This window comes from Lathamus discolor, chromosome 2 (assembly GCF_037157495.1).
Source record: "Lathamus discolor isolate bLatDis1 chromosome 2, bLatDis1.hap1, whole genome shotgun sequence".
NCBI lineage: Eukaryota > Metazoa > Chordata > Aves > Psittaciformes > Psittacidae > Lathamus > Lathamus discolor.
In genome coordinates, this window is record NC_088885.1 from 38,463,703 (window position 1) to 38,488,610 (window position 24,908).

Here is a 24,908-nt window from a genome sequence, read left to right on the forward strand (position 1 = left end):
ATATAACAAGCCCATCCAGTTTCATGGGTCTCTGAAAGGTCACTAAACCCTTAGAGAGGTCCTTTTTCTCCTTGTCCACCACCTTAAGCAGATTAGGACACTGCCTCTTCTTTTACTCTTTTTTCTGTGTAAAAGGAATCTTCCTAGCTTTCAGTGCTCAGAGTTATAAACCTCCCCCTTTCCTTGAAAGGTCCTACACAAGGTCTCACCTTAGTTACCCCTCGGTGATCCATTATCTTCCTTTACATCAAAAAAATTAATCTCCATGGTACAGCAGCCTACACTTAGTTCTTTGTAAAAAGTGGACTTTACAAGACTGAGGTTTTCAAAGCGGTTTTGTCTCTTGTTAGGAAGTGTACAGTGTCTAGCATCATTATTCATTAAGGTATACAGACTCCAAAGGCATAAAAGCAAAATATAGTAAGAACATTGTGGCTTCTGCGACAACACCTGTGGAAACTAACTGTAACCACAGCAGAAATGGGAAATTGCAGTAGAATTCTTTGTTGTGCTTCTGCAGTTCTTGGGATTATCTTTTCCAGACAAAAAAGCATGTAACTTCTTGAGGAGTAAAGCATGTATTTTTTGAGGAGTAAATCTAATGTTCTTACCTCTAAAACATCATAGTTGCAGTCTGGGTGATATTCAACCTTAAATTCCTGAATGGTCAATTGGATGCTGCTGCCAGGTGCTGTGTGAATGTACCAGATGCATTCCCTATTGTTTGGGTATCTGTTGGGGTAGCCAGGGCTGTGAAATGAACCAGAAGGGCCAGAGAGTTCTCCTCCACAACCTGCAAGACAACAAAGCAGCCCATCAGTGAGGGGCTCTGGAAAATCTCACCAACAGCTCTGCAATGAGGACAGGCGTTAGCATCCATTTCATGCACAAATGTGTATAATGGGCTTGAGGATCTGCTCTATCACAGGGAACTGAAGTCTAGCGAGGAACTCAGAAATGGCAGGGTAGACCTGCTGGCACTTCCCGTGCAGTGAGCACTTTGCCTCACGGTTTGGCATGTTTCTCACCATACCTCAGCATCTGCTTTGAAAGCTGAAGAAACGGAGGTTCAGAGGAAAAAAACAAAAAGAAAAAAAAGACTTTTTTTTTTATTATTATTGGCCTCTAGCTTAGCTCAGCTCTAGAAAGCTGAACCAGATCCTTCCTAAACGGTTCCTCACCTCAACTAATACACAAACTAAGTTATCATGGGGAAGGCTTCCTATTGTTGTAAAAATGCCATTTCCCACTGCTTTAGAAATCATAAAATGAAAGACAATGCAATTTCCTTCAACCCACGGAGTGTGATCATAAACTGCCAAGTCACAACGGACAGACTGGCTTTCTGACATTTGGTAGATTTAATATTCTTTTTATTCAATTGTAACTGTGCAATTGTAAGACATGGCATGTTTGAAAAGTTAAGTGTTTTCTTTTCAGATAAGAAATTATTGTCCTAAACTCACTCCTCAGCCCCTTGGGTGAAGTCCTTGGATATTATGAACTAGATTTAAAAAATTAAAATATGCAAAACAATGGATTAAATGCAGGCCACAATTTGACAGGACAAAGCAGCTGAAAACCTGAGACTGCAGTTTTGTGGAGATGTGGCACTGTTCTTCTTTCCTTGAATTTGAGGGAAAATGCTCTCCCTGACCCCATCCCTGGATGCAGATGTTAACAGGGTGGGAAGGACAACAGCCCTTCCCAGTGTTAGGGCAAATTTAGATCAGCTGCATTCATGGTGAAACCTCACCTTTAGAGAAGCCAGTAGGGTGGATCTATATCTGCCACATGCAGAAAACAAGAAATTGTGGGTCTGATCTACTTGTATGGGTGTGTTGCTCTGCCTTGCAGCAATATTTTTTTCCCCTCTCTACATTACAAGCCCCCAAGTGCTTCATTTAGGGACTAGCTAATCTATTGCTTACACAGCTTTTATGGGGTCACTCGAGCATTGTAAGTAAAGCCCACACTCCATCAATCTCTTTGGCTTCATCTCCAGAGGGAAGGTTCTGTCACACAGCGAAAAAGCCCCCAAATACTTAAAATCATCTAATAAGCCATGAGCTCTATATTCCCAGAAGCAAATACTGCCTCTGGGTATGTCAGAAGTGATAAATAGTATCTACATCAGAACTTTCAGTTACAGGAGATATTTTATAACATAAACCAAATGAACTGCCTTTCTCACCTGCTTAACTAATCCACACAGATGTGTGAAACTCGCCTAATCTCTGTTCAGTCTATGCATAATTTGAACAAGATATTTTTGGCCATTACTCTGCTTAACACTTTTTTTTTTTTTTTCTTCAGGAAGCTATAAATCAAGAGCTTAAATTAAAGGCAGATACTTTCCTCTGCACCTTCTGTGACAAACTTGTGGTTATGGAAAAGTGACTGCTCATCCCCAGATGCATTTGCCATCATATCTACCATGGGGTCTTTCAGCTCCTCGCTGGAAACTTCCGTTTGGCTTTGCCTGGCTTTGCCTAGGACTTCTAGGACTGCATAATACAAATCTATGAGAGGAAAGAGCAGCAGGCCTTCAAGGGAGCAAAGCAGTAAGGTATTTTAAACTAAATCAGTGTCATCTAAACACAGATGTGAGGAAAAGTCCAGCCATGCCAGCAAGGTAACACAGATCTCTTTCTATCATCCAGTACTCACGGAAAACCACCTTTTAAACACAAGAATTCCCACAGTTGAACAATAGTTAGCTATAACCCAGGAAAACCTTTACATAACCGATGTTGACCTCACAGATTAATTGGTACAGGCCCAGCTCTTCTCCCTTTTTCCTCACCTTGCTGCACAAGATTCTCCATAACCCTGAGGAGGCCTCCATAACCTTCAATCAAGAAATAAAAGAAGCTTTTAAGTGTATCTGAAACCAATCCTGCCTTCAGTCCCTCTGGAGAGAGAAGCAGAAAAAGGTAGTACACTTACTTCCTTGAGGCCTGCCAGCACCGCTGGGTAAATGTTAAACTCCTAAAACATTGATATCCATGAACATTTCAGCAGAGAGAGAAAGGAAGAAAGCTTCAGTGTCACCCACCACCCCATTTTTTTCCCCAGTGCTATCAGAAGATGGCCTAAGTTTCCTCAAAAGAAACCAGGTCATTGGGTTTTTAGAACTGGAGAAAAAAAAGGTGTTGGCAGGGGGTGAGCCTTCGAGCTGAATTTGCAGGGGGACTTGACTCCCTTTCCTTTCTCTCAGCAGCAGGAATGACACGGCTGCTGAGGACAGACCTCAGGAGGGGAGAGCCGCCTCTCCAGCTTGGGAAACAGAACAATTTCTCAACAGACTTGATGGCTGGGGTCCTGAGGGGGTGGCAAGGGGAAAGCAGGGGAGTTTCAGCAGGCGAGAGCAAAGCCAATTGCTATTTAGCTCAGCCTGAAGAAAGCTGGGAACATTTTAAACTAAACAGGCAGTTATGACTCAGCTTCTCCTACTAAGAGTTTCCTGATAGCCACAAAGACATGGTTTTTATTTAAACCCAAAATGGCTCAGACGAGTGGAAAGCTTGTGTGCTGTGCTTTGAGGCACAGACCTTACTTTCTGTGCAACCCTCGCAGGTAGCATTCAGATCACTCACATTCCCTCTCCAGAGTGGTTTATATTTTCTCTGAGCTCAATCAATATTCTCTGGATGGGGCATGTGAAGCACATGAATAAGAATGTCAAGTTGTCTTTAATGTGCCATTCCTTTTCTTCCAACTCTAAATGTTCCCAGAAAAAGCTTTTTGTTACAAGAGAAGTGATTCTTCTTAAGTGCTCCAGTAAACTGGAGGTAAAGCCTAGATCTCTGTGATTCAGTTCTTATAATGAATGTGCTGAACTCATGTTGCCAATCATTTTTTAATTGTTTGCAAACAAATCAAAATTCCTTGAGTTTATGCCTAAGTATTCACTATTAAGAGGTAAGAAAAGGACTCACTGATCTTTGCAAATATGTGAACTTCACACCTGAACTATATTGAGTGACCTGCATATGCAAGCAGAAACCTCCATATCAGAGCAGAAACATAATCTCTGAAGTCTCTGGCCAACTGGCAGAAAGTCTATACATTACATTCCTGCTCTTACATGGATGAGGTAGGGATCAGTTCTGCTGTCCATTTTTTAAAAATACTGATACTAGGTGATTTTAACAAAATATTTACAGGGAAACTCCAGAGATTAAAACAAATGTTCCCGCCTTTAAACTCAATTACAATAGAAAAACTTGTTGAAATGCTTACAAACATTGTATGTGAAAGACTTCCAGGCTTAGAATGGAAAATAAATAAATAAATGAAAGGAATTGCCCAGGAATGTAATTTCAAAATGAGAAACAAACGTCTATCCAACATTGCAGCTTGTATTTCAGTTCCTGGAACATTGCTATTCACAAATGTTTTGCCTTGAATATTTTAAAAAGGAGAACTTAGAACTGATCCCTGATTTATTCAGTGTCTTCCTCATTTTCATTACCAACAAAATTCTTGTAGCATTATGCATTTCTGTGATTGGATCACAGATACAAGCCACGAAGGAAAACTAAACTGCAGGTGTTTTTCATACTGTTTGTGCATTACCTGTGAAGACAGATCCCCTGCCTTAAGATGCTTATTCTAGGCTTTGATATCTGCCTTGGTAGATACTTAAAATAATTAGAAAACATAGAAACAAATTACATTCATACGAATGGTGGTCAGGCTGAAGACGTAGAAGTAGATGCAGATGCCTGTTTATTTATATACATATGGATTTTGCATTTAAAGGGAAGACTTAAAGGAGAAATGCCAGTGCTGGTTTTTTGAAGCATGCATTTGCATGTACGATATCCTTTTCCTATTCTTTGAGCAAGCGAAGAAATACATTTTGATTTAACCTGGAATGTAATTTCCCTACAAAAGTAGCCTTCCTGCTTTATTAAGATTTTGAAATTGGACAAGTTTAAATGGAAATGTAAACTTCTCAGCTAATTAAACTTCTTCCATCTCTGACATCACCATTAAATGACTACAAGCCTTCTCCGAATGTTTATATTTGCCTGCAAACATCAGATTACAATTCAGTTCTATTCAAATAAATGGGATTTCTGCCGTTTATGATAACCAAGTAAAAACTATTTGGCCTTTAGGGGTAAATAAAAATGCGGAAGCAGAGCCTATAAATTGCTGCACGACTTCAGCTCTCACTGAAATAATAGTGGATAATCTGAAACCATTCTGTTCCTAGTGAAACATCTTTAAAAGTTTTTCTCAGTACAGAAATACACCGTCTTGCTTTATGTGGACAGACAGACCAACAGCTGCATTGCCGAAAAGTTTCTCGCAGCGGAGCTGCATGTGGCATATGCTCACTTTGTGCAGTCATTTTGGAAACTTCAGCCCTGCAGTTAAACTGAGGGGAAAAAAAGGAGGGGAAATACTCTTTTACTAGTGCAAAGGTCCCGGAATTCCCTTGAAAAATGCTTAAAACAACTACCTGACATGGTGTTAGTTGCTAGGAAATCAGACAACAAACAGAAAGCTCAGGAAACATGTATTTGGTGACTTTGCTTTCCTCTGGATAAAACTCTAAGTAGTCATTGAAGATTGTGCAAGGGATGATTTATAGATCTTTCCATATTACTTACTGTCTGTCTGGTTAGCAGATGGTGTTCATTAACCAAAGAAGAACCCCTATTCTCATAAATAATTATAGCTGAATAGAGAAGTGGAAACATCTATTATCTGCAAGATTTTAAGATTTATTCAGGGGTATGTTTTAGCCATATGCTAGAAAAATCCCCTCCATAAAGTTTAAAGTTAAGTGGCACTGCTCCTGTAAAATCAGAGTTAGGGAAATAAAAGGATTCAGAGTTCCATTTGTTGTGCTCATGGTAAAATATTTCAGTAACTGTTAACTGACTCTAGCTGCAAAGAGTACGAATACTTGCCTGTACTACACCCATACTTGCATGAAGTATAACTTCAGCTCAATTCTAATGTTTTTTGCTCTCTTGAGTAGGTTTAGTTCATAGAATACCACCCAATGGAGCAACTGGGACTATTTTTGTGGTGATGGTTTATGCAAGAGAGTAAAAATTCAAGTGAGAATTTGTTTTGTTTGTTTTTTTTTTTCTTTCTGATTTGTTAATCACATCTATAGCTTTGGTTATTGTTTTATCAGCTTCCTGAACCCTGGTATTTTCTTCAACATATTCCAATCTGAATTCAGTAGGATTGATAATAAGTAAAGATAGACTACTGGGGCCCAGAGACATAAAGGCAAATTGAGGCATTTAAACAGGAGCTGAATAATCCTCCAAGATAGATAGTAAATGACCATAATTCCCATATCAGCTGCCAGTGTTCAGTGTTGAAAAAAGCATAAACCCAAAACATTTTCTAACACTGACTGAACTGTTCAGCAACAGGCATTTTAAGAACATTTTGGCCTCTATTCTTATATATTATTTTGGAGAGGTGGAAGTTCCAGCTTGTGGAAGAAACAGAAATGAATTAATTCTTATCTCTCACAGAGAACATGTCCATGATTTTAATAGCCAGACTGCAATACAAAAAGCTAGCTCTGAACAGGGTAGCATCAACAACTCAGAACAACTGCTCAGGACTTCAAAAGATCAGAGCCTGTGCTTCCTTAGACTTAATGTGTCAGAAAGGCACTGAAAAGGTATAGTCACTTCAAAAAATGAACAAATGGCAATTTCTCAAAGGCTGAACAAAAAATCAACAACACAGCTATGATTCAGGCTTAGAAAATCTGGGACCCAGCCCCCTCATTGACCTGCAATGCAATATTCTCTCCAGCAATCCTAACGGATGCCTGGCAAATGTCTGCTGTGAATGACTTCTGCATCCTAATCTTATCTTTGTTTCTATTGTGCTTCTCTGCAGAAGTAAGAAACTATTTCACACTTCACCTGACATACATACTGAAAAACCCAGTCTTTAGTTATTGTATGCCTTTTAACAATTTTCGTCTTCTGAAAATACAGACCCAGATTAATGTAAACTTCTCATGAATCTAAGTGGCTTTCTCCATACCCTGTCCATCAAACATTTCCTAAGGAAATACAGCAGGAAGAACATTATGGTGAAGGAAATAGTACAATACTCTGGGGCTATGTAATTCTTTTCTCAATAGTGTTCTTTGCTTGTCTTTTAGAGGGGGAATTAGTATGTAACAAAACAGCATAGTGGGCACAAATTCTGACTATGCTGAGAAGAGGCAATTACATTTATAAGCTCTGCTGATAATCAAGCAGCCAAATGAGTAAGCTTCCAGTGACATGCAGATGTATATATAAAGCAGTCAGCTCCCACACACGCATTGCTTAATAAGGTAAGTGACGGGTCTAGGAAATATGTGTCTTCTCAGATAGTGGCAGTTGTCACTGGTGTAATTTTGCACTGAGAGACCTTTGTCCTTTTGGCCTCCTGATTTTTTTTTTTTTTTATTTTTTTCAAGGCAAGCAATTCACTTGGTGTGCTGCCTCCTGCAGCATCCAGACTGTTACCAAGAGTTTGTTCTTTCTCAAAGGGCCAATATATGCCCCCAAATGCATTTGCCTATATGAGGCTTCTTGATAAACAGCAGAAGTGTAATGGGCACCTTGCAGATTCAGGCTTTCCTCTGGTGAATAATCCTACCGAGGCCTTGGCTGCAGAAGAAAACATTAGTGATTTAGCCAAACCACAGCCTCATCAATGAAAGTACTTTACCTCAGATGAACAGTGTTATTTCAGAACCACAACCATGTTTAAGCTGAATCCTATACACTACAGCTTTCCATCCAATTTAAATTATATAGGACACTTTTAATCATAAATAACAGTGTTTTCCTAAAATCAGTTACTAATTCTATTTTTGTGAAAGCCTAAAGACTGGATTTCCTTCAGCAACCCAGATCAGCAATTCAGCAACTGAAAAATAGTGGCCCAGCAACTGGAAAGATCAGATGCAAATATTTCAAATCAAAACACTTCAAATTTGTGTCACATGTGGCAGGAAGGGCTCCTCACGTTACTTATCAATGAAGTAAGCTTTTGGCTTTTTTTAATCAGCCTGTAACTACAAGCAGAGCTGCCAGAAAGAGTGTCTGAAGTTAACATAGTATCAGGCACAGAGTGGCAAATGTAAGTGCTGCTCTCTTTTATCATGAAAGCATGTGAATGTCCTTGATATATATCTCATAGATGCTTCACCATTGCCAGCACATGGACAGCCTAAAAAATAGTTCACAGCAGCTTGAACTCTAGAGCGCACATTTGTCACTTGAGCAGAAGTAAAAGCTCCTCTCTCAGCAATATTTATAGCCTTGCTATTTTCTTGTCAGGTGAGATGTTACCAGATACAGTTTTAGATTCTCTTGGGGATTTGCCTAAGAAATACCCAACTCAAAGGCTGCCTCTCTTGATGAGTTCCCCTAGACAAGGAGACTTTCTCCAATGAGGTTTTTTTTGTGCATTTGAAAGATTTTCAGAAGGGAGAAGCAAATATAGCGCCCTTACCACAGGAAAATATCTGATTTTACCCAGGGTAGGGCAACGGTATATACCCAGACAATTCAGCCATCAAGGGCAAGTGGAATACCTATCTGGACATTACACAGACTGACAAAAAAAGGAGGTGCCTGCAATGAACAAAAAGACAACCATAGTCAGCTCTGGAAGAACTTGCACTTATATTACAGGCTATAGTGAGTCACAGCTGTGATGTTCAGAACCAGCAATGACACTCCCTAGGAGCCAGGCCTATCTAAACCCACAGATACTGCTCTGCTGCTTAGACACAGCCCTGCATTAGCAGCCTGAGCCCTGTGCAGGGTCAGGCCACAGTTTAAAGTCCAGGACTTAGCAGAGGGGCAGTGCTGTCTGACAGAGAAGTGAATGTGTCAGTGCAGAAAAAGAGTACAGGGGGGTGGGAGAGGGCTGGAGAGTCTGGGAAATGTTTAGAAGGGGACGTGGTGGGAAAGCACAAGATTGCTTACCATGCAGACAGATTCTGGAAAGCTTTGGGAGCTTTAGAAAAGCAAGTCAGCCCAGCACCATGGCTACTGTATGGAGCTGATGTCATCTGGCTGTGCATAAAAGCCTCCACTTTTTCTTCTTTTGTGCAGTCCCAGAATGACATCACCTCGAAGCACAAGAATGTACCTTTGTGCTGCAGCACTTCCCCTGCTGGCTCCTGCCACACATCTCACTCCTCCCTCGTATGTCCCTCCTTTGCCCAGAAATGCTCCTTGACCTCCACTGAATGCAAAACACCCCTGTCTAGCCAATGAGAGCCCTTTGGGAGCCCACAAATGCCAGCGGTCTGTGGCAGCATGGAGGAGCTCCTATTCAAACAACATACAGCATGCCATACACCTCAGCAACCCACAGTGGGGCCTCTGCAGCTGATTTCAGCTGCTTTACAATGCTGCCAAAGCTGAATGGTGTGAAGTGATTAGGCAGACAGGGCAACTGTGGCGATTTAATTATTTTCAAGGTTGGATCCTATTTGATGGGATGTACAATGGCACACTATTTAATCTTGTTACAGCCCAATATTGCTGTTAAATAAGCAGAGTGAAAAAGTTGCATTTGTAGCCTCACTTATGTAGAAACTGAAAACATAGTTTGCAATTGTACAGTCATTAACAGATTTGTTTATAATTAGCACGCATGCTTGCCTATTTAATAAGGCCCACGATGGTGTTTGTGGCATACAAGAACAAGAGAAAAATACCCAAGCCCTGGCCAGTGTTATTTCATGCAGAGAAGAGGGGTGAGGGGCAGCTGGAAGTGAATGCACTACCCAAGAAAGCAAGCACCACTAAATAAAACTAAAGAGAAGCCTGCACAGAAAACACAAGTCTATAGGAATGGGGCAAACTGAGGGCTCAGTGTTTCCCATTAGAAAGCCCACGTACCCCACGGTTCCCCTGTAATAGCACATATCTCCTGTTCAGCACAGAAATTATGCAGATGCAACTCATCCCTGTGCCTACTCCCGCAAATGAAAGTATATTTCACTTACAGCTTTCAGTCCCTGATTAGGTGATATTGAAGGTGTGCATGTGCAGAAACATCCACTGGGAAAGTATGTCAGAAATTATGAGGAAATGCAATGTTTTTAGAGCTGTAATGGGTTATTTCTACTTAGATGGCATAAGGTGGCATAAGCTGTGACTCCATTACACAAACAGGGAAGAAGGAAACATATCTTCCCAGAGGAAACCTGGCTAACTTACCATTAACATTCCACAGCATTTGGAACCCACTTCTAGCATTCAGTCCATCCGAATAAAACTCCACATGAAGGCTGGTCCCTGTAGTGCTCCCTGCCAGAGGAAGAGATTGTCCACAAAAAGTGCCTATCAGGTTGGATTGTAGATCAGGCCCATCATAGAGCTGAAATGAAGCAAAAAATGTATGAGTAAGTAAAGAGCAGCTCCCAACTCTAAATGTCTTGTGCAGGATGCCAAATAAAAAGCAGTAAGACTTCTCACACTGGCCACCTTTGCACAGCAATATGAGCTCTGGGAGCATGGAAAGATTTGTAGGAAATGATGAGCAAATATAATTGCGATATGTCTTTAAACCTGGCTGCACACTGTGTCCAGTAGGAAGGTCTTGCTGTTTCTGTTTTGGTGTGTATTGGGTGTTGTTGGGGAAGAAGATAAAGGGCAAATGGCAATGAACCGAAATAGAAAGAAAAGGAGGATGTCACCAGCCTGATTTGACCATGCACTGATCCTGATAGTGCCTCCAAACCCCTTGGTGACAGCTCTATTTACATCTCCATTTCTTCAAGACTGCACTCGGATGATTTCAGGACTGATTGAGCTTGTGATAGAGAAAACCAAGCAGTCAGCATCACCAGGGCCTCCCAGAGTAGTGACAAACTGAAACCCAAAACCATAGTAAAGCCTCAAAAACCACAAGGCAAACTTCACAGGTGTTTATTTATTATTTCATGACCTTATCCTGCTTTGGACTGAGACCTGCGTTCTGAACTTTTGTACTTAGAAACACTTTGTTTGATCACCTAATCATATTCTATGTGATGGCATTTTGACAGACAGTGTGTTGGCAGCCTGAAAATCTTTCTGTTCCCCAAATACAGACAAGAAATCGCCCATCCCACTCTTAAAACATCACTGATCTAAAAAGCCCCAATGAAACAAAAAGAAACCCCCCAAAAATGCTAAGGAAATATTCCTAAGTATTGACTAAGTATTCCTTAGTGTTCCTAGTATATGACTTCTGAGGCTAGTAATATTACACATTTAAATTAAAACATTTAATACATGTTTTGATAGGGTGATAGTGAATGCTTAGAGCTTTTTAAGCCTCTTTACATTAGTTGTCCCGAAACAGGTTTAAAGGACTTTTCAGATTCTAATTTTGTGACTTTGTCCAAATCCAGTAAATCACACTGAATCCACATCAATGTTCCTCACCAAATGGTCGAATTTGAGATCCCCAGGACAGTGAGAAGAGCATGCAGCAAGCTCACTGCCCTGGATTTCAAAAGAGCAGACTTTGGTCTCTTCAGGAACCTGCTTAGTAAGGTTCCATAGGATACAGCCCTGGAGGGCAGGGGGGCCCAAGACTCTTGGATGATATTCAAGGATCACCTGCTACAAGCTTAGGAGTGTTGCATGCCAACTAGAAGGAAGTGCGGCAGGAGGGCCAGGAGACCTCCATGGACGGATAAGGAGATGCTGAGGAAAATCCAAAGGAAAAAAGAGGCTTATAAAAAGTGGAAGCAAGGACAGGCGGCCTGGGTAGAGTACAGGGATGTTGTCCAGGAAGCTAGGGACCAGGTTAGGAATGCTAAGGCCCAGTTAGAATTAAACTTGGCCAGGGATGTTAAGGATAACAAGAAGGGATTCTACAGGTATGTAGCAAATAAAAAACAGACCAAGGACAACATAGGCCCCCTGAGGAAGCTCTCAGGAGAACTGGCTACACAGGATTTGGAGAAGGCTGAGGTTCTGAATGACTTCTTTGCCTCAGTCTTCACTGGCAAAAGCTCTGACCACAAAACCCAAGTCTTAGAAGGCAGACGCAGGGACTGTGAGAATGAAGACCTTGGGCCCACTGTAGCAGAGGATCTGGTTCGAGACCATCTTAAAAATCTGAACGTGCACAAGTCCGTGGGACCTGATGGAATCCATGCACTGGTCCTGAAGGAGCTGACAAATGAAGTTGCTAAGCCACTGGCCATCATATTTGAAAAATCATGGCAGTCAGGTGAAGTTCCCGATGACTGGAAAAAGGGAAATATAACCCCCATTTTCAAGAAGGGGAAAATGGATGACCAGGGGAATTACAGACCAGCCAGTCTCACCTCTGTGCCTGGTAAAATCTTGGAGCACATTCTCCTGGAAGGCATGCTAAGGCACATGAAAAACAGCAAGGTGCTTGGTGACAGCCAGCATGGCTTCACTAAGGGGAAATCCTGCCTGACCAATCTGGTGGCCTTCTATGATGGGGCTACGGAACTGATGGACAGGGGTAGAGCAGTTGATGTCATCTACCTGGACTTGTGCAAAGCATTTGACACTGTCACACACAACATCCTTGTCTCTAAATTGGAGAGACATCAATTTGATGGATGGACCACTCGGTGGATAAAGAACTGGTTGGATGGCCGCACACAAAGAGTTATGGTCAATGGTTCAATGTTCGGCTGGAGATCAGTAACGAGTGGTGTCCCTCAAGGATCGGTGTTGGGACCGGTCTTGTTTAACATCTTCATCGCTGACATGGACAGTGGGATTGAGTGCGCCCTCAGCAAGTTTGCCGATGACACCAAGCTGTGTGGTTCGGTTGATATGCTGGAGGGAAGGGATGCCATCCAGAGGGACCTCAACACGCTTGTGAGGTGGGCTGATGCCAACCTTACGAAGTTCAACCATGACAAGTGCAAGGTCCTACACCTGGGTCGGAGCAATCCCAGGCACAGTAACAGGTTGGGCAGAGAAGAGATTCAGAGCGGCCCTGCAGAGAAGGACTTGGGGGTGCTGGTCGATCAGAAGATGAACGTGAGCTGGCTTAAGTGTGCACTTGCAGCCCAGAAAGCCAACTGTATCCTGGGCTGCATCAAAAGGAGTGTGACCAGCAGGTTGAAGGAGGTGATCCTGCTCCTCTACTCTGCTCTTGTGACACCTCACTCAGAGTATTGTGTGCAGTTGTGGTGTTCTCAACATAAAAAGGACATGGAACTGCTGGAACAAGTCCAGAGGAGGGCCACGAGGATGATCAGGGGACTGGAGCACCTCCCGTATGAAGGTAGGCTGAGAAAGTTGGGGCTGTTCAGCCTGGAGAGGAGAAGGCTGCGTGGAGACCTCATAGCAGCCTTCCAGTACCTGAAGGGGGCCTATAGGGATGCTGGGGAGGGACTCTTCATCAGGGACTGTAGTGACAGGACAAGGGGTAATGGGTTAAAACTTAAAGAGGGGAAGTTTAGATTGGATATAAGGAGGAAATTCTTTCCTGTTAGGGTGGTGAGGCACTGGAATGGGTTGCCCAGGGAGGTTGTGAGTGCTCTATCCCTGGCAGTGTTCAAGGCCAGGCTGGATGAAGCCTTGTGTGGGATGGTTTATTGTGAGGTGTCCCTGCCCATGGCAGGGGGGTTGGAACTAGATGATCTTGAGGTCCTTTCCAACCCTAACTATTCTATGATTCTAAATATCCCACTGTTCAGTGTCATTTTTCAGGGGTGAGGAGTACAATTTTTGCAAAGCTGGTAAAAATAAGACATTTTAGCTAAATTGCCTTTGATTTATAGTATCAGTTTGCTAGCTTTTGTAAAGTTAGAAGTTCTTTATTATGTTGATTTCCATTACTATAATTCTTAAAATTTAGTGAAACGGCAACCTTCATGTCTTTTTTATCACTTTGCCACAGTTCATCCGACCTTCTGTCTCCCAGATCACATCTTCCTAACGCAAATTCCAGCACAAACGCTATGTCTGAACATTCGCATTGTGATTTTTTTGGCATGCTTTCTTCCAGAATTCCAACAACAACTTTTTTTTTTTTTTTGTTCTGAAGCCATCACCATAAAGTTCTCTCCATGCGAAGAATCAAAACTACAGTCTCTAGAGAAACAGCTAAGGTTTGCTTGTCTTTGCTCTCCGTTCAAATCTCTTCTCCAAATATCTCTGGTTCCACTAAAAATTCTCTTACACTCAACACCCATAGTATGGAAGTATGATATTACAGTAAATAATGATTAACCATGCTAGCTACTAATTTTCGCACGTTTTCTAGCAAACCCACATATGGAAATGAGTAATAAAACTCTCATCTTTTCTGTTTGAGATCCTGGTCTTGCAGAACCTTCAGAAATCATCTTGTTGATTTAAGACATAGTTGGGGGCAAGAACTCTACACAAAAGGTTTCAAATCCTCAAGCAGATAGTCTAGTTTGAATGTCTTTTTTGAATAAAAAATGAACTGAATGTAGTTCAGCCAGAAGTTAGGGGCAAATTGCAGAAATATTTCACTGTCTATTTTATGGCTGGTGACCATGAATCTTTAAGGTTTTCAATCCTCTAATACAACCAAAGGCTCAGAGCATGAGAAGTGTATTGGAACTTGAGAACTATCACTCCTTTTGGTATGATTTCTCTAGGGGAAACTGGAAAAGCTTGAAAGTTTCTGATTACAGACACACTGCTGAGTTCTTGCAAAGCTCTGATCAGATGTATTTGATAACAGATATGAAATTGTCATAAAGAACAGATGTTAAGAAGTTGAACATCCACCTGTATTCTTTCCAAATGTAACGCTTGAAGGACCACCTGACAGACAGATGAGCTGATCCATGCCCAACATTACAGTTATGACCTTCCTCCAAGACAGGCTGAGAGCTTTACGCATTCTTTTATGGCTTAAGTTCAGCAAAATTAAATCAAGTCAGATCCAATTAGATTTTTAAATAATATTTCCTTTGACAGCTCTGTGGTATATACTACTCATATTTCTGTGGCTTCAAGCTATGGAAACCTTACACCAGAAAAATATGAATGGTGAAGAATGAATCAATGTGGAGACCACGAATCTGTGCTCTGAATAGAAGTAAAAACTGTGTTAAGACTCATATTCAACGACCAGCCATTAGCTTTAGTGATGACAAATTAAAAACCATTCTAAAGAGCTATGGACCAATTCATACGCAGAAACTTTCAAATCCAAACAAACAGAAACCCCAACCTTCACGAGTCTCCTGCAACTTTGATTCATCAAGGGAATGTTAAATTTATCTACGACTGCAAATGTCACATTTCTATGTAATTTCCCCTTGAAACAGTTGGTCAGTTTTGCAAGACACAAAGAGTGGTTACTATGGCAATCCCTTCATGTGGCGCTGGCCCGTGGGTCTGGGTTCAGAGCAGATCTTCGCAGGAAATTCGAGTGCCTGGCCAGCTGTAACTCATTGAGGGAGGCAGAACCGCGACCACTAGAATTACTGTGGTGTTTTTTGAGCTGTCTTTCATTTCTAAATGAAGGGAGCAGCTGTGTGTTTTCACAGGGCATTCTGAACTTCTCAAACCACGTTTTGCTCTCACACAAATTCTGGCAAGTGAAACTGAAGCTGAACACAGATCTCACGAGACAGAGTTTCTCTTCTGATCTCTGAGATAATGTTTCTCATCTAAGTGCCTGCTTTGTCATCTGTGCTATCCTAAACTGTTGCAAATCAAGGAAGGATTCTTCCCCAAGCTATATGAGGCAAGGTACTCCCTTGGACTGTGCAAGACAATTGAATTTTGGAACAATTTATTAGCCACTCCAGTCCCATAAGACTCTAGAAACCCAGGACTGGGCTCTGTCCCAGCTCCTCATTGTGAAGAAAGCGCTTGCTCCCCTTCTGCGTGGATATTTGTTTCGTAATTTATTTATTTGTTCAGATCTTTTGGCCTCCATCATAAAATCCAAGGGCTCCGTAATCATTTTGGCAGACAATCTAACAGACAAACTATGCAAACAGCTGCAGCACATGATCAGATCCTTAGACTCCTCTCTAACTGAACCAATTACCCATCAGCATCCAGAGCTCTCCTTTTCATCAGGCTGCAGACCGGCACTGGGCCCAGGAGGGGATGTGGTACATTCAGATGAATTATTAGGCATGGGCTCAATAACTGTTACAAGAAACTCCTTATCAGGCTGCCTAGGAGCAAGCGTACAGGCTGACGCAGAAGGTCAGAAGGGGAGGTACTATCTCTCTAAGGAATGAATCAAGCTGTGGGACTGCCCTCCAGCAAAGCGGCAGCTGAAGAACATCTGCTGTACATTGGAGTGTGGCTGAAACAGCAGGGCTAGCCAAGGCTGCAGCAAGGGCTCGCCTTGGGCAGCAATCCCAGAGGAGACACCATGGTCACCAGTATTACATTTTGGCTCTTCTGACTCTTCAGCCTGGAAATATGCCATTGACACCCGTTATGGTGCTCTGGAGGCCACAGCTTCTCACGTCTCTTTGGAGGAGAAAAGCAAAGCAGCATGATCTGTGCCACAGAGAAGCTCATTGCCAGAACTGGAGCAAGGGCTCAAGGACTGAGCATATGGAAAATGGAGTTTCTGCTGTGTGGAAAGAAATTACTCTCAAGCAAATGGGAGGAAAGAAACTTTGAATGTGTTCCATTTGGGCATACTTGAAACAGGGCCATTTTTCCAGCTGAGCACCTTGTCAAGCTTATTCTTTCTTGCAAAGTGAGAATGGCAGGAGCCTTCCAGGTAGTAGGACTCTATCTGTTCCGTTTTCCTGTCAGAAAACTGATTTATTTTTATTTTTATTTTTTTTAATTTCTTAAGGCAAGATTTCAATTTTCTCCTGGAGAACTTTATTTCAATGAAAATGAATTTTTCATCAGGAAAATCATTACAAGGGAAAAAACCACAGCCTAACCTGCTCTGAGAAGAAAGCTGCTTACATACATTAGTTAGGCATAACACATACACTGGGCTCTATTTGCAAAACTCAGAAAAGGAGGTTGTGCCTGGATTGGTCCGGCATATCTGTGAGTGTCCCACCCATTGCTGGAGCCTCTAGGACATCCTCGGAGAGCTGTTCTGACACACACAAATATCTCTTTCCTCTAATGGAAAGCGGGAAACTTGATACGGGATTGTTTTGATTGATCTAAGCTCTAGAGGCAGTGATTACCAGTATCTGAGCAGCTCTTCCTGAATGGGTCAGGTTTTGGAAAGGAAATTTTTATGTCATCGCAACAAATATGTTACAAGAAAACAAAAATGAAGCAAAACCCAGACAATACAACCATCATCCGAATAACAGAATGCACTCCAAAGTGAGATCACCATTAATCACTGCAGCAAGAATTAACACAAATAAAAATAAACCATTTCTAAGCAACACATTTCCTTCTAGAAGAACTAGAATGCAAGCTTAGAAACCTGCAGGTCTGTCAGCCAGAGGAAAAAAACCAACAAACCAAAACTCCAGGATGTGGCACATTACGCTAGTTTAGCACCACAGAGACACACTCTTCATAGAAACAAAAGCAGCTTAAGACTCTGACTTACTCTCTAGAGCCTTGTTATGTCTGCACAAACAGGAGAATACAATAAGATTATGTTTGTGCTTCTGTGATGAGAAGTATTTGCAATTGCCACTAGTAAAAAGCCCTCCTTAAGAACTCAGTCTAAATAATGCTTTAATACGATTATTTAAATATGTTTATGCCCCAGATGACCTTTCATAAAACTCCTTGCTCTGACCACTGTACGTAACTTTCTTGTCTCCACACAATGACATGCTTTCATTATGCAACCATTTTATTCTACAGTACAATGGAGTTTGATATTGTGCATCACTACACATAAGCGCACTAGTTAATCTCACTGGGATTTATCCAACATATGGAAACACATAAATGTCTAGTTTTCTAATAGTAAGAGTTGCATCTGAGTCTATGTTTTGGCTCATAACCTGAGCCTGAAACACTCAGAGGCCTTTGAAAGTTTCAAGCACTGTTAAATTCCACACTGGACTGCAGTGATATTTTTTAAAAGAATTTTTCATCTCATACATTAACATTCGGTATCTGCTCAAAGAAGACAAGAGGTTTTTAGGGGCTGTAGTGGCAAGACAAGGGGTAACAGGTTAAAACTTAAACAGGGGAAGTTTAGATTGGATATAACGAAGAAGTTCTTTACTGTGAGGGTGGTGAGGCACTGGAATGGGTTGCCCAGGGAGGTTGTGAATGCTTCATCCGTGGCGGTGTTCAAGGCCAGGCTGGACAGAGCCTTGGGTGGGATGGTTTAGTGTGAGATGTCCCTGCCCATGGTAGGGGGACTGGAACTGGATGATCTTAAGGTCGTTTCCAACCCTAACCATTCTATGATTCTATGACTCTAACCACAGGCAAATCTGCTCATTGCTGTCTTTTTAGGAAAGGCTTATTTCTGCAAATGATATAAAAATAATAATTTTCTTTCGCAAGGCTCTGGGGTTATTATAACAATGTAAGAAATGCAGGGGTGTATCTTTGGGTGAAATCTTAAGATTGTTTTTGATACAGAAGGAGAGAACAACTGCTGGTTAAGAAAGGAATGCCTAGGAGACATCCACCTTGTTTGTCAAACCCAAGACCTGTGCTGAAAACCTTATTTGTTGAGCATGATATTTTAAATCCTGAAGCCTGTACAAGGAGAGCACCTTCACCTAACTGCCATGCTGTCTGGATGGAGAAGGTCTCAGCCACCTGCAATGGGGCAGTCCTGGAGTTTCCTGCATGCATGCCAGACAGAGCAGACTGAGTTGAAAACAAGGCAGTCCAGTGTAGGAGTGCGTCCAAAAAGCCTGCTTCTCTGCTAACCACTGTGGGTGCTTTGACCTCAAATCATGGCCACATTGCCTGGGGCAAACCCAGACTGTGCCCAGTCTTTCTATTCCTGACTCTGTGCCTCTTCTGAGCTGCAGGCAGAGGTTTTGTGTCAAGGCCAGCATTCAAATTGTCCATGAAGTGTCTCTCCTGCCTTTGCTGACCAAGGGGCTGCCTGGGGATCCACAGCTTTGTGGCAATGAGAGCACACCTGCCTTGTCACAAGGCTGTGGCTATTTTGATAAAGAGCCTGCTTGCGTCAACGCCTCAGAAACTCAGGTGGTTCCTTCACAGTGAGAAGCTACTCGTGGTGAAGGGAGCAGGACTGCTTTTCAGCTTGGGACAATAATATTTCCAAACTTATTCTTCAGCAGAAGGCTGCTACTGCGGGAAAAGCTCCTTACAAAGAGATGGAGCTGTGCCTATGGACACAGCAGTCAGGGCAATGGAGAAGGTGCTCATAGTCTGAAAAGGGCAGGGAGGTCTGAGCAGTTTGCAGTGCTGCTGACTTAGGTGCAGGGCTGAGTGCTGCTCCTCACATGCTTCGCCGACCCGGATGAGATGAACTGCTGGAGCAAGCACCAGAGGCCAGATGGGGCAGGATCCTCTCTGGGAATCCCCTCATGTGAAAGAATTTACATCATACATAACCATGGTAACTAAGGAGAGGTAAAGCTTGGTCTTGACAAAAGAAGATGGGAGAAAAGGGGAATATTCCTGACTCTTAGGCTTTCAGAAAATCATGGGAACATGGGGAGAGGAAGGACAAGACCTTCCTTAAAATTACATGTGTTTTTTTTCTGAGTCATCTGGGGACTTCCCTTTGATGATGAGAAGCTTTGACCAATTCAGACTGGGTTTCTCCAGCCACCATGTAATTTTGTATTGCGATGCCTGGGCTGAATGGGATAAGCCACTTCATTGCACAGACAGGCTTTCCAGCAAAATTTGGAATACAGAAGAACAGAGGGGAGAAGAATCCAGCTGCTACTTAGATGAGTCCATTCCCCAACAAGTGCCATTCACACTACCATCATATGGTAGTATTTCACAGTCATTTCATTGTACCGTGCTTTTTCCTGAAGGTACAAGCAAAGTCACATTGCTCTGAGCTGGCAGGGTGTGGAAAATGCTGAGTCCATGAAGGTCTGACTCATTTTGTATGTGTAACAGCAAAGTCTGTGCTGCCTTCACTCGTGCTTCTTGTCATTTGAGGTTTATGTAGGCAACATGCAACCCTTTCATTGCAGACAAATTTAGCTGTCTTGAGGGGCAGGACTTTTTGTGTGCAATTGTAAGCCTGCTTTAAGTAAATTTTCAAACATCAAAGCCAAAGTGTACTTTGATTCTGTCAACGCAGGCAATTGGGGAAACAAAAATCTGAGCCCTGAGCCAGTCTTCCCTAGGGTGGGTAGCTTTTTGGACCAACACTCTCCTTCTAAGCATCTAGATGTCTTACTGAAATCAGTGCAACAGCAAAGATTTCCTTGTGTACCAATGGTGAGGTTGGCCACAGAAACACAAGAACTGTCGCTTTTATCCTTACAGTCTTACACTGAAGGGCTTCTTTTGGAGGCCTAGAAAACCCTGAAGGAATTCAAGGATAAGCTGGCATACTGCCAGCTTGCATGGTAATAGGTTAATGGATATGACTGCAGTCTGGCCCGCCGGCTGTAATTTGATGTCGGTCTGCAGAACCTGGATGGGTATATTTAATATATCATCTGCTTCCCCAGGGTGATGGACCAACGGTGATGTTTTGTAAATCAATGCACGGCCACAAGCAAAGTTATACTCTGTGCTTGGAGAATTCCTGCAGCAATTTCAAAAGACACACTCATAAATAACATGTAATAATGTTAATCTCCTAATATGGTTTAAACATATTTACTAATTACAAGTACAAAAGGGAGTAAAACTAGAAACAGGGTAAGCTTTGTTTTTCCCTATGATCAGCTAATAAAAAAAGAGTATGACCAGCTGAGTGCAAGAAACAACTATCTAATGCAGTATTCCCAGATGGAGAAAAAGGATATTATGGCACATCCCTGGAATCCTACTGTGGTTTAAAAAGGGAAAAAAAAAAAAAAAAGGACATATCCTGTTACCAGCAGAAGGAAATGAAACAGTTCTCAGGAGCAGATGTCATATTAATCACTGTACTCATAAGATAATATTCCACGTATATGGGTGCAAGAGTATTTTGACCACTCTGAACCTAATTGCTGAAAGAGTCTGGACTGCTTAAGTACACTGGCAGTAACCAAGCAAGGAAGTGCTTTATTTCAAAGAGGAACTCAGTCTTGCCCTGCAGCAGAAGGGAGGCTACTGTTGTTATCAGGCAGTTGTGTGCCCCCATAAGATGTTCTTTTGCATGAACCCAATGATAATTCTGTCCTTGACACTAGATTAATGTGCTGCACAGACAGAAGGGGTGAGACTCAGAGAGCTCTCAAATTTATCTTGCTGTGTGACACAAGTTTATTATCTGCTTATCAGGCTGGTGGCGTCTTGCAAAAGGCTGGCCAAGGTCTTCCTTATTAAAAGCAGATGCTTCTTCCTTGTATTTATTAAAAGCAGACGCTAAACAGACTGGACTTCAAGGGACAGTTGAACTTTGTGAGCAGAAGAACATAGAGGGAGATTGTCACTGAAGGACAGAAAGATTAAGTGGGTTTCAAATTATATTTCTCTTGGATATGAAAGGAGTAAATTCCAGTCCTACTGCAAGATTCTAATCTTTGGGGCAATGACATGACATTTTTACTTACAAAAAAGCTTTGCCTCTGTGGAGATTATGTTCTGTCATACTAAATAAGAAGCAAATTCATGATTAAAGATGGGGAGTTAAATATATTCTTGTTCAGCTAACAACCTGGTGAATGTAGAGGAAGGAATGACATTTCTATGTCATTGTCTGCAATATCTCACTTGCTACAGCCTGATGGCTCCTCTAGAAAGACTAATGTTAGGTTATTAAGCCAAGACAAGGCACACAATATAAAGACCATCCAATCTAATTACAGTTAGTGCTGCATCACTGAGAAACAGTCTGCTATTTGGTATGCCTTGTATTACATCATTGCCACTTCTGTATGTCTTTATCAGAAGCAATTCATCTCATATTCTTGAAACTTTGTTGTAAAACTCCTTCCAAAATGTCGCACATCCCTTGAGCATTACTAGCAATCAGACAACATCTTCTGACAGGCCATGAAACACTGTATGCTGCTCATTTGTTGAGAAAGTGCTCATATGAGATTCATGCTGGAGACTGACATTATAAAAAACCCAGTTTTGCCTCCCTCCCACACTGCCCCTTCTCAGTTTCTGGCATTTATGCACAGGGGAAAAAAACTGCCACCAAGTCAGAAGAAAAGGGTATTTTCCTTCCTACCTGACACAGGTATAAACAGTTGTATGTGCTGAAGCAGTAGAGATGCCTGCCCTGCCCAGGTCAGATTGAGTCAGAGTAACTCAAGGCTCTCTGCAGAGAGGGAATGCTGCTCACCATGAGTAATACCAGGCAGCTGCTACAAACAGCAGTCTGGCTCACAAGAAGCATCCCACGGTCAAAGGACAAAAGGAAATAAGTAGCACAATGCATAGCTGACTTCTCATTGTACAGCTGTGACCGTATTTCAATCTGGGACAGCCACTGACTGTACTGGCATTTACTTGTACTCTTTAGACATCTGACTATCTTTTTCCTTGACCTATATCTGAAACAGTTATTTGCTCTAAGTGATGATAGTATCTTTGATAACTGACAACCACTAGGAATACTTGTGTGTAGAAGAAGGTTTTGGTTTTGTCACTATTCTACATGTTTAATTTCTGACTTTTATGCAGACCAAGCCAGGGAGCAAATAGCAAATTAATACATTCTGTGTATATCAGACTGAATTAGTCATGAGACAAAATGCTGCTCTTGAATACTACATGTGTTCTTGGGTCAGAAGTGTAAGTAAGTCACAATTAAACTCAAAGCTGAAGAACAAGGCCTTTTCCAGCATGGAAACTGGGACCAAACCCTGGGAGACCAGCAGGCGAAGACCAGCAGGATTTAGGAATGCACCTTGCCCAGTCTAGCTGACCCCACCCCACCAAGCACCATGATTTTCTCCTTCTGAGTTCAGAAAGACCTCAAAAAAATCAGAGCTCTAGTTTGAGACATTTGCAATGTCATAATAGTATGTCCACATGCATTAAATCTGTTTCTCTCACTGTTTTTTTTGGGTTTTTGTTCCAGCTGCCATACCCCGCTCAGGCACGTCAGCTCTGTGCCATAACACCCCTGCAACATTTAACCTCCATCACATACCACTTTTGCTTACTCCGTCTACCACCACAACTGTGATAATCACCTTATCCCACCTAACAGCTAACTCATGTCCTTCCCATCCCCAGCGTTCCAGCAAGTAGCAGCAAATATTGTCACCAAGCCTGCCATCTGCTAGTTGCCACGGAGCACCTCAGGCTGCTACTGTCAGGGCTGTCATAGAGCTAAGGAGACAAGTAGAGTGTTGCTGCCTGCTGCAAGGGGCTGAGGTGGGACAGCTGCTGCCACCAAACCCAGAAGGGGCACCTAAAAGCTCCTGGGGAAAAAGAGCACCCAATCAGCACCAGTGCCCACTCTGGTTTGTAAGTGCAGATACATGGAAACTGCCTGAGCAGCAGCTTCCCATTTCCCCCAAGAAGGGCTCTGGCACATGGTCCACTCACCACTCACTTGGACTGCAGTGAACAGGATTATATCTCTATTTTCCCAGTGTTATACTCAGCCAGGGAATCAGATCTTTCCCCTTTTAGGCCTCTTTGCAATAAAAGAATCTCAAAACTAGTATGTGGCACAAATTAAGTTTACCTTAGCTGAAGAGCTAGAAGTTGGTTTGGGTGTTTTTTTTATTAACCTTTATTCCAGTTTGCAGTGGTGTCAGACCCTGCATGGATTTCAGACAGACAAGTCCCAAGTATCTGCAGTCCACTTAGAAAGTGAACTGCACACTTGTTTCAGCTGATTCCCCCTTTCCCCTACACCACAGAGCACTCAGATCCTTGCCAACATGCTCCCCTTTCGCAAGACACAGGGTGCGAGCAAACACTATTCAATTCTCTGGCTGGTTCAACCTTGTTCTCTTTTTTACACTATGGCACATATTTGTGCAGCATGCAACAACCAAACGAGAACATCTTTTCCAAGTGGTATTTCTTATTGGTATTTGGAGAAACATTTGTAAGTAATGTCACACGAATTGCAAATTAAAGCCTCCTTAACACACTTCTATGACTGTTTTTTCCTTGCATTTTCCTCTTTATACCCTCTTTGAGTCTGTATTTTCTTTGACTGGAAGCACTGAAAAATTAAAACAAAGAGTGCAAGTACTTTTGTGCTCCCTGTCTCCTCACTCCGTCTGATATATTTTATTTCTGTCCTTTTAAAAGCTTTGGATGAGGTCTTGCCTCTGGCACTATTCCTTCAGCCTTGACTTATGTCTAGAATAGCGTCTTCTGGCAAGCCTCTTGCTCCTCACTGGCTGGCTACTGTGTGCAGGGCTCCTGCTTTTCATGGATCAAGGGCTTAGGCATCTTGAGACTAGCACTGGCCTCTCCACTTGGCTCCAGTGTTTCCTTTTCAGTCTCCTCACAGAAATGAACCAGGGTTTAATAGTTTTCAATACAGTGCTCCCTTGTTTATTTTCTTCACGTCTATTCTTTTTTTTCCATTCCTGACCACAAAGAGAAGAAAGCTGGAAGAACACCACTTTTGCCAGTTTATTACCAATTTGTGAAATCTGGCATAGTAAGGAGGTAGAGGGAGCAAGGGAAGACATCTAGAGGGAACAGATTAGCCCTTCACCAGGCCTGTTGGTGGACCTTCTGCAAGACCCCAGTATAAGTAAGCGTCCCCAGAAATGTGGGCATGATTCCTTAGCCCTCTCTTTGGCTGTAAGTAGTCTTCTCTAACATATCTCTAAGCATCAAATCCTCTTGTGCAAAACCTAAGTAGAGTACAGGGGCTAAGTTCTGTCATCCTGTACAGGGATGAGATCTGAAGGATGG

The 24,908-nt window shown here is 42.3% G+C and overlaps 1 protein-coding gene across 2 annotated transcripts in view; it reads right to left on the reverse strand.

Moving 5' to 3' along the window:
* The window catches only part of CUBN (cubilin), a 147,767-nt gene that overhangs the window by 79,630 nt on the left and 43,229 nt on the right, over positions 1 to 24,908 (reverse strand). For both annotated transcript variants that reach the window (XM_065666495.1, XM_065666493.1), the window contains 2 exons: positions 10,233 to 10,392; positions 612 to 793 (listed from right to left, as the gene is read on the reverse strand). In XM_065666495.1, coding sequence (XP_065522567.1) covers positions 612 to 793; positions 10,233 to 10,392 — 342 coding nt within the window. The remainder of the gene's footprint in view (positions 1 to 611; positions 794 to 10,232; positions 10,393 to 24,908) is intronic.